This window comes from Sphaerodactylus townsendi, linkage group LG07 (assembly GCF_021028975.2).
Source record: "Sphaerodactylus townsendi isolate TG3544 linkage group LG07, MPM_Stown_v2.3, whole genome shotgun sequence".
Classification (NCBI taxonomy): domain Eukaryota; kingdom Metazoa; phylum Chordata; class Lepidosauria; order Squamata; family Sphaerodactylidae; genus Sphaerodactylus; species Sphaerodactylus townsendi.
In genome coordinates, this window is record NC_059431.1 from 47155655 (window position 1) to 47167858 (window position 12204).

At 41.0% G+C, this 12204-nt stretch overlaps 1 protein-coding gene across 4 annotated transcripts in view; it reads left to right on the forward strand.

Annotated features, from left to right (window-relative positions):
- Window positions 1-12204, forward strand: part of RHOBTB3 (Rho related BTB domain containing 3) — a 38935-nt gene that overhangs the window by 15990 nt on the left and 10741 nt on the right. For all 4 annotated transcript variants that reach the window (XM_048504548.1, XM_048504549.1, XM_048504547.1 and 1 more), the window contains exons 7-10: window positions 1605-1970; window positions 3940-4052; window positions 5939-6056; window positions 7597-7770. In XM_048504548.1, coding sequence (XP_048360505.1) covers window positions 1605-1970; window positions 3940-4052; window positions 5939-6056; window positions 7597-7770 — 771 coding nt within the window. The remainder of the gene's footprint in view (window positions 1-1604; window positions 1971-3939; window positions 4053-5938; window positions 6057-7596; window positions 7771-12204) is intronic.

The window sequence follows — 12204 nt, forward strand, 5'->3', positions numbered from 1 at the left end:
AGGCATAAACTTTTCCTTCCTATGTCAAGAGAGCATATGTGAGATTCTTAGCTGGATTCACACACATTTTCCACACAACGTTTTGTTTCGTCAACCTCATGGCCTTGCTTTAAATTATGTATTGTTTTATAGGAGATTGAGCTAAAATAAGTAGCCAAAAATATAACTGTTGTGGATCCAGTAACATTAAACTTTTACTGTCAGATAGATGGCATAATCCTGTAATGGCTCATGAAGTGCTTTTTGTGCAGTCGGCTGTGAGGTGGAATTTTTCTTTCTGATGTCCAGGGCTAAGGGTAAATTGAAGAACTGTAGCAATCTGCTTTTATCCAACCACCCCTCATGCTAGTTCAAAGGTTCCTGTCTCATTGGGAGTTGTGCATAATGCATTTCTTCATGCACTTTCCCTTGCTTCTATTCCTCTCTTCCCTTATGATCCATTAAAATCAAGGGTAATGGATTTTAGTCAAGATTCTTGACAAACAATTCTTTCACAATTTTTTCAGATATATTGTTTTGCTTACAGCTAATTCTTACTGTAATGCTACTTTATGTTTATTGAACAGCTGCCAAATTAACAATGGGGGACCTTGGGCTAGTCACAGTTCTTCAAAACAGTCTCAGGCCCACCTACCTCACAAGGTGACTGTTGTGGAGAGAGGAAGGGAGAAGAGTTTGTTAGCCCTTTGAGTTTCCTTTCAGGAGAAATAGGAGGGTATAAATCCAAATTCTTCCTCTTCTGTGTAGCATAACTCCAGTTAAATTTCAGGTGGAAACATGTTCAACCTTTCGTTTTTTGATTATATTGGTTGCTGGTTTGTTCTGAGCCCAATTCAAGGTACAGGTTTTGATTTACAAAGCTGTCTGCAGCATGGAACCCAGTCACCTTAGAGATCATTTCTCTGTGTATCATTCTCCCCCTTCCCAAGGGCAACTATTCTAATCAGGTTTGTCTTCACATTCCATATAGACAAGCAATATGGATAGCTGCCACTAAAAACAGTTCTTGTACAGCTGTAACCCTGAGGCTGTGGAATAACCACTCAGTACAGCCATTGTTTTTCTTTGCTATTTTTTAAAGAAAGATTACAAAACCTTTTTAGTTGATTTTTCACCATCCCAGATTTTCAGTTGCTATTTTTGATCTCTTTGTTTTTTTAATTTATTTTGTTTTGCACGATATGAACTGCTTTCACCTTTTTGGAAAAGGTGTCATATAAATGGTTAAAATTAACTGCTCCAATCCTGCCTTCTGTCTTTATATTCTGAAATGGGACTATAAAGTAAAAATCAGCAAAAAAGTACATTATCAGAGATTAAGTTCTGAAATTGGGGTACGTTAATAAAAACAAGGGGAGAGTTGCAAACTAGATTATCAAAAAATGATATAAAATCTTGGCAAACTTTTGTTAGATTTGAATAAAATGAGCTTGCAATTGTAATTGAAGAGGAATTTATTTAGTGCAATCCGGAAAATACCCTTATGTCCTCATTTGATCCTGACCTGGGAATAAGAATGCTTTTGTTTCATGTTGTACCTAATGCGAGTTTGGTGTCACAAACAGTTCATTCATGATTACTTTTCTAATGTCTCAATTTTGTAGAAAAAATGCCAATCTTGAAAGGTGAAGCCTCGCATTACGATTCCGATTTACATAACCTGTTGTTCTGCTGCCAGTGTGTGGACGTGATATTTTATTCTGAAGACTTGAAGGAAATAGCAGAAGCTCACAGGATTGTCCTGTGCTCTGTAAGCAATGTCTTCATGTTATTGTTTAATGTGAAGAGCCCAGATGACATTCAGGATCCTTCTGTCATTAGGATGGCTCAGACCCTTTTTGCAGTGGACCAGGAAGCTGTGTATCCAGTTTCAAACCAACGCTCATCATGCAACTCACCAGTAAGAGTCATTGTTAAAGACTCTTTCTTCTGTTCTTGTTTGTCAGACATTCTGCACTTCATTTATTCAGGTATCCTTGTCAGAATGGTTCCAAGTGCTTATTGCCTTTTAGCAGAAAAGAGCTGTTCTCTGCAATAAAGCTGAAGTAAAGCTGTCTCTGGGGTGTACCATTTCAGAACCTAACTTTACTGCATAGTCCTTGCCTCTCCCTCTCTTTATCAGCCCTGATCCTATCAGAATATGGGGATTCTGTTCTAGGAACTTAATTCTCAGGAATGCAGGGGCCAGATTCAGATCCGAACTACAGTGGGTGGGGAGATGGTCTTAAGCACTGTTTTACCACTCAAAACAATGTGGGAGAGCAGTTATTTGTTCCTGTATTTGCCCTTACATATGCTAATGGGCTATTTGAAAGTTTCCCCAGCTGGGCAAATACTTGTCCCCCCAGGGCTGTTTCAGGAAGTTGGCATTGGCGGGGCAGGGGTGGAGATGATCCTGATATAAATTGGGCCTGTGCATGTCTGGGAATTATGTTCTGAGCATGAAATTCCCAGTGCTCATCAGTTGACAAGACCAAGACAGGCCTGGGGGAACTGGAAGGACATAAGGGCTGTATAGCATACAGTTGTTCCCTCAGAATGCAGGTGGAAGCTCTCAGAATTGAACAATGCATCATATTTTTAAAAAATCCCTGCATGCAAAAATATCAGGGGAAGGATTCTTTTCTAAGTTTCTCCCTCATGTTGAGTGTTTATATTGTTGTAAGATCAATTTTATACAAAGGAGTATTCAATCATGCTAAACCCCCTACTTACAGTGAGGGAATCAGGTTTTCCACCTTAGTGAGGGTCAAACTAGCAACTTCACAGGAAATCTGTGTCTAAAAAACCTAATCTGCAACCGCATGTGACTTCTTGGGGAGAAGTCTTATAATTATGCAGTTGTCTCCCCAAATTATAATTTGCTCTATGGAGGAAAAATATTATAGGTAGTATATGTTTTTTCTTCTCATGAGGCTAATTACAGCTTTGAGGGAGGGGAAATTAAATCAAAAGGAAGGCAGTTCAGCTCCCTTCCCCTGATCTTCAAAGTAGTCCACAGAGAATTACTGATTGCTTTAGAATGGTGAGAGATCGTTATCAGTTTTCCTATGTAATACTTTATTTGTCCCTGAGAACTACACCATAGTGATTTGGTAATTCAAGGCTTACTGACATACTCGGTACAGTCCAGCTGTTCTGTTGTTCTGCGTGAGTTCCTAATGTACAGGATCTTCTGTGTCCTTCACTATGAAGAGGATTTTTTCACAGCACATAAATGGGGCATCCCTTCACTTGTGCATAATGCTTCCTTTCATAGAAGTGAAGAGAAGGTTGCACAAGGGGCTTTAACTGTGTCCTGAAAATAGACTCCAAGTAACATTGAGCTGCAAATAATTTAATTGGCATCTGACCACTACCACTTTTACTGAAAACAAAAGTGAGTCCTGGTGGATGTCCCTAAAAGTTATGCTTGTACCATCAAGTGGATTGGGAACCAAGCAAGCCCAATTCCATCATTGTTTCTCATTTTATGATTTTTGCACAATTTAAAATGTTTTGCTGAATTGTTCTTTTCTCTGATTCATTTTAAATTGTGAAAGCTGATGCTGTGGGAGATAAGGCCAGAAGGTGGATAGAATTTGGTAACATAAGAGTTTCTGGCACAGAGTTGCCCAATATTATGGAAATGCAAGGTTTACTTAAAATTCAGTAGTGCTTAAAAGACAGATGAAAAATGAGTGCAGTGTTTGTAAATTAGAATTATATAATATGGACATCTATATGACTGTTCCATGAAAACATTCCAGTTATTTGAGACCATGTATACATTCAAAACTGCTCCTGAGATTGGACAAAGCAATCCACCAAGCTACTTTAGATTGCTTCTGGTGCAGGAAAAAAAGCATATTAATACTGTTATATACAATTATACTGTTATTATGCTATACCATCCCAAAGTCTCAAAGTATTATTTGCCTCCCCCTTTATTCTCTCCAGCTGCATACCAGTGGGAATTACTGGAAGGACATATAAAAAAGAAGGTAAAAGATTCTAGCATTGTTGAAGATATCCTTGAAAAAGTAAAATGTATTTTGGAAATTCCAGGAAAGGTAAGTGACATTATTTTATTTTGTAATTGCACTTATTTAAATAGGATGCAATTAGAGGAAATAATCTGGACCTCTCTAATAAAAAAATTGTTTTGCGTCTTCTAAGAAAGAGTCTTAAAAAGTGGATGGGGCGCATCACAGTTTTGCATGGAAGGCATTAAAATCAGAGATGGGTTTCAAGGTGAAATAAGATTTGGTTAATGTGCAAAAGGGGTATTTGTTTTGGTTTATGAAATTTAGGGTGAAGAAGGCCATGTGACGGTGCTCGTTAAAGTGTTTCCAGACCTACCAGATTCTGGATATTGTTAAGGAGACAGTTATCTCTGATTCAATGCTAAGGCAACTTTCAGTGAGAAATTCTTCTGTGTTAAGCACATTGCAATGAAATGTTGTCTTGGGTAGTGCCTATCCTTTTTAGTGAGGCTTACATCTGACAGTTTCTAAATGAATCATGCTTCATAGTCAGGATCAAAAATGCCAGACAGGATACTCTGTGTACGTAAAAGGCTTTTCCATATTTTCTCCCTGTCAGAAGCCCCCTCTGCATTAATGTCAGCAGAATCTTCACAGTAACATCACATGAGGTTCAAGATACTCCTACCTCAAAGAGGAATCTCCCCTTTCTCTAGTGTACATGTGCACAGACTTCTCTGGATGCCAGTCCAAACTCACTTAAGGGAAATGGTGTACCATTTGGATTTTTCAGCTCAGACACTTAAGAGATGCTGGGATTTTTTTGAGCTCAGCTGTCAGATGTTTTTACCCTCTAATCAAGCATTCAAGGGCCCTATTCAGATCAGGAGCAGTAGAGATGGACAGCCACTGTTTGGTCTTCATATCAATTCTTGTATGAACATTTCACCAGCCTGGCAAATAGCAGCTCCTTGGAACTATTTCAGATTGGGAAAATGTTAGAGGGGAAAGGCATAAAACCCCTTCCTTTTGTGCCACCAGTGGCATACCGCTAATGAGGACATGGGGTATCCCATGTCCCCGGGAGTACTCTGTTTCATCACATGGGGATACCAAACGCCCTCCCACATGTTGAAACAGCATGTGCTGTGGCGGACTGCTGCCAAGCCTCAACCCCCCCCCCCCCCGCCTGCAGGGGGGCAGGCAGGTGTGGCTTGGTGGTGGGTGGCCATGGTGCCCACCTGGGCCACCTGCTGCACCACCCCACCTCCTGGCCTCTCTGCAGGCCAGCCCCTGGGGAAGGCAGAAGCCTGCAGAGAGGCCTGCAGGGAGGGTGGTGCACAGGCCGGCCCAGGATCCACCGTAGCACCCATCTGAGCCACCCCCAAGCCCCACCCTTCCCTGGTCTCCCTGCTGACTCCCATAAGGGGGGTGCGGGCAGCTGGGCATGGGGGGGGGGCGGTACAGGGAGGCGGCCATGCCCCTGAGCGCCATTTAGGCCCGATACGCCACTGTGTGCTACAATCATGATTGAAATATAGGCCACACTTTCCTGATATTTAGAGAATTAAAATGCCAATAACTCTGTTTATGGAATTCCCAGCATCTTGTCTATTTGAACAGTTTTTGTTTGTTTTTATTAATTGTATTTATTTAAGTGCTAATTGAGGTTTTGGCCAGATCTGTGTTAGAAAGAAAATATTTAGGTTACATTTGTAGTTACCCTTGTTCCATTCCTGTCTGCTGAGGTCAACATGTTTCATTAGAATTTAGCATTGCAAACAAGATCTTTAGAGCAAGAATCACTTTATTGTAAGCACATATAAGAAGAATTTTGGGAAATGTAAACTAGGGTTTTTTTGTTTTGTTTTTACATCAGCTAAACATAGGGTAATATTTACTTACTGTACAGAGAACAATGAAGGTTGGCACTTTAGAAGCACTGATACTTCTGTTTTATTTTTGTATTCCAGGTTAACTCTCAAAATTGCAGGTTATATGTGTCAAAAAGACCCTTGCAATTATGTAACAGTTCTCTCAGGCTTTTCTTTAATACAACAGTATTAGCTGATGTCATGTTCAAAATACAAGGTACCATATCAAGCTTCTCTGATTTGTTTCCACGTTTGCTTTATTGCTTTTAAACAACATATAATAGCATGATACATTTTTTTACTGTGTCTTTGATTTTGGTACTGTCTTGCTAGAACATAAAATTGAAAACATACGTAGACTTTATTGTTTAGTCTGACATACTCTGAATAATGGTAACTGGCCCCCCTTCCAGAGTTGTTTATGTGTTTTAATCAAATTATATATTTTAACTGTATTCTTATTGTTTAAATGTTTTTATGTCTTTATGTCAGCCACCTTGTGGGCCCTGATTTGGTGGAAAGGTGGCATGAAAATATTTTGGTTGAGTAAATAAATAAAAAGAACGGAATGGTTTAGTGAGCAGTATCTAATGTTTAGATTGAGCACACCATGCAAAGGAAATTATAAAACTGTCAAAATATGTATTTTGAACGTGGTTATTTCAGAAACAGAATTATCAAAGTAACAAATGTTCTGAAGAGATTTGTTTCTTTTATGAGAACGATGTACATTAGTGAAGGACAGGCCAAAATGGATGCGACGGGGAGGCGGGATAGATGTATAGACGTTGTTTGCTATCCTGTGCACAGCTGAATCTGACTAACTTTAATTAAGCAGCCTAACTGCCCAGGATTGCAGCTCCTAGCTTTTTCTACAGATACAGAATGGCAAGTGTTTTAATAAACTTCAAACCCCTGCTTGAATGCAGTTGCATTGTTTAATTAATTATGTTGCCTTCAGTTTTGAAAATCCATGGCCAAATCTGACTCAATGAACTAGGCAAAGGTGAGCTAGGGAATCCTTTTCTTGATTCTGCCTTCTGCAGAGAAAGCAAACAATTATTTGAAAGGAGAACAAATTATAAATGCAAAGATTTGTGAGACATATGGTTTGGTTCTGAGAGCTATTCCAGGAAGTTGAATGAACAATAGGGCTCATTGATTATCTAAGAGAAAATATCACCAAGGAATAAACTGCTATCAACATGAGTACAAGTATGCATTGCAAACATAATTCAATTAAAATGAAATGATATTTTACCGGTTCTTGGCCAAAACAAGATGAAAACACTTCTCTATCTAATAAAGTTTTAAGTGACACATAGTTTTCCTTTGAAAATGAATAAAATATCAATTATTTTTCCATTACCAACATAAACATATACCCTAACCCCCTCAGACTAAGTTGTTGTCAGGTTACAGCTGACATCTGGTGGGTTTTCAAGGCAAGAGACATTCGGAGGTTTGCCATTGGCTGCTACCTTGTCACAACCCCGGTATTCCTTGGAAATTTCCCATCAGGGCTGAGAGTGTGGGACTGGGACAAGGTCACCCAGCCATCTTCCATGGTGCAAATGGAGATTTGAACCTGGGTCTCCAAGGTTGTAATTCGACACCTTAATCACTGTGCCACTTTGGCTCTTGCATGAATATTTTAGTGTCTGTTGAAAACAAGTGTATTTCTTTTCCTGACACTTCACTGTTCAAGGATTGTGATCCTTGAACTTTCTGTCTTGTCTCTGCCTGCCTTCTTATAGGTGCTGTTGTGCCAGCTCACAGAGCAGTCCTAGTGGCCCGATGTGAGGTAATGGCAGCTATGTTTAGCGGGAATTACATAGAATCAAATAGTTTTCTGGTTCCAGTTTTTGGGATTTCTAAGGATACTTTCCTCTCCTTTCTGGAGTATCTGTATACGGACTCCTGTTGTCCAGGTAAGCAAATATGAACACATGCCAGTATTTCAAACATCAGGTACTTTTCATATAAAAAGGTGGCAGAACAGCTTTTAAACTGATCCCTGGGGGAAAGCCGACAGGAGCTGAGGTGACTTCGGTTCGGAATACAGAGTCCATGGGGATGCAGACAGAGAAGGAGGTTTTTTTAAATCAACCACATACAAGTGAAGAGCACAGCAATGTGATAAGTGATAGTGTCTACAAAAGGCTAGAGGGCAAAACACATAAATCCCAGGTTAGGGACAGGCGAGACAGAGTATACAAGTGTCTCTATGCTAATAGTAGAAGCATTCAACCTAAAATGGGGAGAGAGCTGGAGTACAGGAAGTTTTGAAGGAGGACATTGATATAGTGGGCATCACAGAGACATGGTGGAAATGAAGAGAACCAAAGTGGGATGCTGTTATCCCAGGTTACAGGCTCTACAGGAAGGATAGGACAGGGCGTATAAGTGGAGTGGCCCTCTACATCAAACCGAGCATAGTGTCACACAAAACAGACACTGCAGGGCGAGCTGATTCCCCTACACAAGCACTGTGGATATCAATACCAGCGGTGAAGCATAGCTTAACATTAGGAATATATTATCGCCCCCCCGACCAAAGCATTGCACAAGAGGATTCTGGAGATGGAAAAAGAAATTAGAGAGAGGCCAACAAAAGCAAAAAATGTCGTGGTAATGGGCCATTTTAACTATCCCCATATAAATCCGAAAAAATGCATGTTCAGGTCATAGTAAGGAGAGAACATTCCTGGATATGCTAAAATGACTGTGGCTTAGGAGCAGATGCATGTAGAACCAACCAGGGGAGATGTGATCCTAGATCTAATTCTCTATGTGATCCAGGATCTGGCGCGGGAAGTCAGTGTTAAGGAGCCGATAGGGAAACAGCTGCACTCAATGTTGGCGTCAGATTCAGTATCTCTGCACGCTTAACAAGTGACAACTACTAATGGAAGTTACATTTGCCTTCAGAGCGGTGGTGGTGAAATTTCTCAAAGATGAGGGGGATAGTGCGCAGGAAGCCGAAAGGGAAAATCAAGAGAGTCCAAAATGTCCAAGATGCTTGGAGGTTATTTTAAAAACACACAGTCATAAAGCTCAGCAAATGTGTTCCAAGAGGTTAGTAAAGGCAGCTTCAGTCCAAAAGAAAGCCACCATGGTTAATCAAGGGACGCTTGAGGAAATTATTAATAGGAAAAAGATGTCTTTTAGAAAAATGAAGTCCAACTTAACTGGATAAAGAATACCAGAGAGAACACAAATGGCGGCAAAAGAGAAGCAAGCAAGCATGTAAGGGAGGCAAAAAAGGATTATGAGGAACACATGGCTGTGAACATCAAAACCAGCAACAAACAGTCCTTCAAGTACATCAAAAGCAGGAAGCCAGCAAGGGAAGCGGTAGTCCAAGTAGGATGACAAAGGAACAAAGGGTGTGCTAAAAGATGACAGGGAGATTGCAGAAAAGCTGAATGAATTCTTTGCATCTGTCTTCACCCAAGAGGAGGTGAGGAAAATTCTTGCACCTGAACCAAGCTTCTTGTGGAGGCTAATCCGAGGAACTAACAAAGATAGTGGTAGACAAGGAAGACGCTCTGGCAGCCATTGATAAATTAAATGTTACCAAAATCCCCTGGCCCAGAGATTGCATCTCACCCAAGAGTTCTTAAAGAGCTCTGCCACGAAATTGTTGATCTTCTCAATTTAATATGCAAATTATCCTTGAACTCCCGATCCATCCCTGAAGACTGGAAGATGGCCATTAATGTCACACCAATCTTTAAGAAAGGATCTAGGGGGGACCCGGGAAATTACAGGCCAGTCAGTTTGACATCTGTTCCTGGTAAATTAGAAGAATCTGTCATTAAAGATAAAATTATAAAACATGTAGAAAAGCAAGACCTGCTGAGGAAAGAGTCAGCATGGCTTTTGCAGAGGCAAATCCTGTCTTACAAACTTACTAGAGTTCTTTTGAGGATGTAAACAGGCATGTGGATGGAGGGGAACCAGTGGACATTGTCTACTCTGGATTTCCAAAAGGCTTTGGACAAAGTTCCTCACCAGAGACTCATTGAGAAAACTCAGCAATGAAGGAATAAGAGGGGAAGTCCTCCTATGGATTAAAAAAAACTGGCTGAGAAACAGGAAGCTAAAAGAGTGGGTGTAAACGGGAAATTCTCACAATGGAGAGATGTAGGGAGTGGTGTCCCCCAAGGATCCGACATTGGGACCAGCGCTCTTTAACCTATTCATAAATGACCTGGAAGTAGGGGTGGCATGCGTGGTACAAGTTTGCAGATGATACCAAATTATGTAGGGTGGTGAGAAACCACAAAGGATTAAGAGGAGCTCCATGGATCTTTGATAAATTAGGGCAGCGGGGCTAAGAAAATGGCAAATGGGTTCAATGTAGCAAAACGCGATTTAATGCACATAGGGGCAAAAAAATCCAAACTTCGCTACACATGCTACAGGGGTCAGTGCTATCAGTCACAGACCAGGAAAGGGATTTGGGCCGCCTTGTGTTGATAGAAGTTCCATGGGAATGTCAACCCAATGTATGGCAGCCAGAAAAAGGCAAACTCTATGCTGGGGATAATTAGGAAAGGAATTGAGAATAAAACTGCAAAGATTGTCATGCCCCTTATATAGTGCCATGGTGCTTAATCGCACTTGGAGCACTGTGTTCAGTTCTGGCTGCCACATCTCTGCATGATATTGAAGAGATAGAAAAAGTGCAGAGAAGGGCGACGAGGATGATTGAGGGACTGCAGCACCTTCCTTATGAGGAAAGTTAGCTGCAGCCGCTGGGGACTCTTTAGTTTGGAGAGGAGACGTCTGAGGGGGGATATGATTGAAGTCTATAAAATTATGCATGGGGTAGAAAATGTTGACAGAGAGAAATTTTTCTCTCTTTCTCACAATACTAGAACCAGGGGGCATTCATTGAAAATGCTGGGTGGAAGAATTAGAACTAATAAAAGGAAACACTTCTTCACGCAACGTGTGATTGGTGTTTGGAATATGCTGCCACAGGAGGTGGTGATGGCCACTAACCTGGATAGCTTTAAAAGGGGCTTGGACAGATTTATGGAGGAGGTGTCGATTTTATGGCTACTAATCTTGATCCTCTCTGATTCCAGACGCAAACGCCTTAACAGTCCAGGGTGCTCGGGATACCAGCCACAGAAGGCCATTGCTCATCCTACATGTGAACTCCCAAAGGCACCTGGTGGGCCACTGCGAGTAGCAGAGAGCTGGACTAGATGGACTCTGGTCTGATCCAGCTGGCTTGTTCTTATGTTCTTATGTTCTTAGGAGGGAGGAGAGGATGGACAGTAGTTGCCAAAATATGTCTTCAGTTTTCTTCTGTGATTGGTTAAGGCTGCTGTCTTCAGAGTTGCTTCCTTTTTGAGTAAAGATAGCACAGCGCTGTAAATGTAATTATGTATCCCCATAGGAACTGTTGAGGCTCTTCCCCATAATGCATCTCTAACAGCCCTCAGCAGGGCAGGTACTTCACTTTTGACACTAAAAAACAACAGCCATTATACCTTGGCTGAAGCACTTCTGTTCTCACACAGAAATGGTTTGCAGCCCTCACAAAGGACACAAGTAACTTTTATGTGTGTGGGGGGGGGGGGGCGGGGGGCAGGGATGATGTGCTGAAGGAACTTCTGCACTTGGGATAAAGAGTACTTACTAAAAGTCTGGCAGGGGGAAACAGGAACATTGTGTTGTATTTCAATAGAGAAGAGATTTCTGCAGGAGGCAAAATTCGTAGCATAATTCAAAGACCTACTTTGTATATTTCAGAATAACTAGAGGTTATAGCTAGACTACATGGGACATGGTAAGACTGACTGGTTGGAAAATAGGTACTAGGAATTGAAAAAGATAGATTATGCCCTGGTTGTAAAATTATATTTGATTAAGCTGCTGTAAAATTGATAGTATGCTAATAGCTCTAGGAAAAAGTGTAATTACATACTTCTTCCTATGTGTATTTCTGGCTTAGCTAAAAGTGTGATTGAATGGGAAAAAAATTAACTGGATCAATTTTGTTTTAGTTTTTTATGAAATCCTGGAATAAAGACAGTAGCAAGTCAACAACTCCCTCTGTGAGGTGGAGTGGCACACAGGATGTTGGTGCCACTACTAAAGTGATAACTTAAGGGAGCAGAACTCATGTCCTTATCAATGAGTGTTGTGTGGCAGCTGAGGCAAGTGTGGCTGAGTGATAATGGTGCAGACGTGTGATGGCCAGTACTGCTTTGCAGAGTGAGATGCCAACAGCAGTCCATGCCCACAGAAGGCACTACTGGACCTTCTTGGACGAGGCCAGCTCAGGGCAGCTAACACCCTGAAAATGTATGCTGGCTGATATAGTAATATTTGTATATTACGGA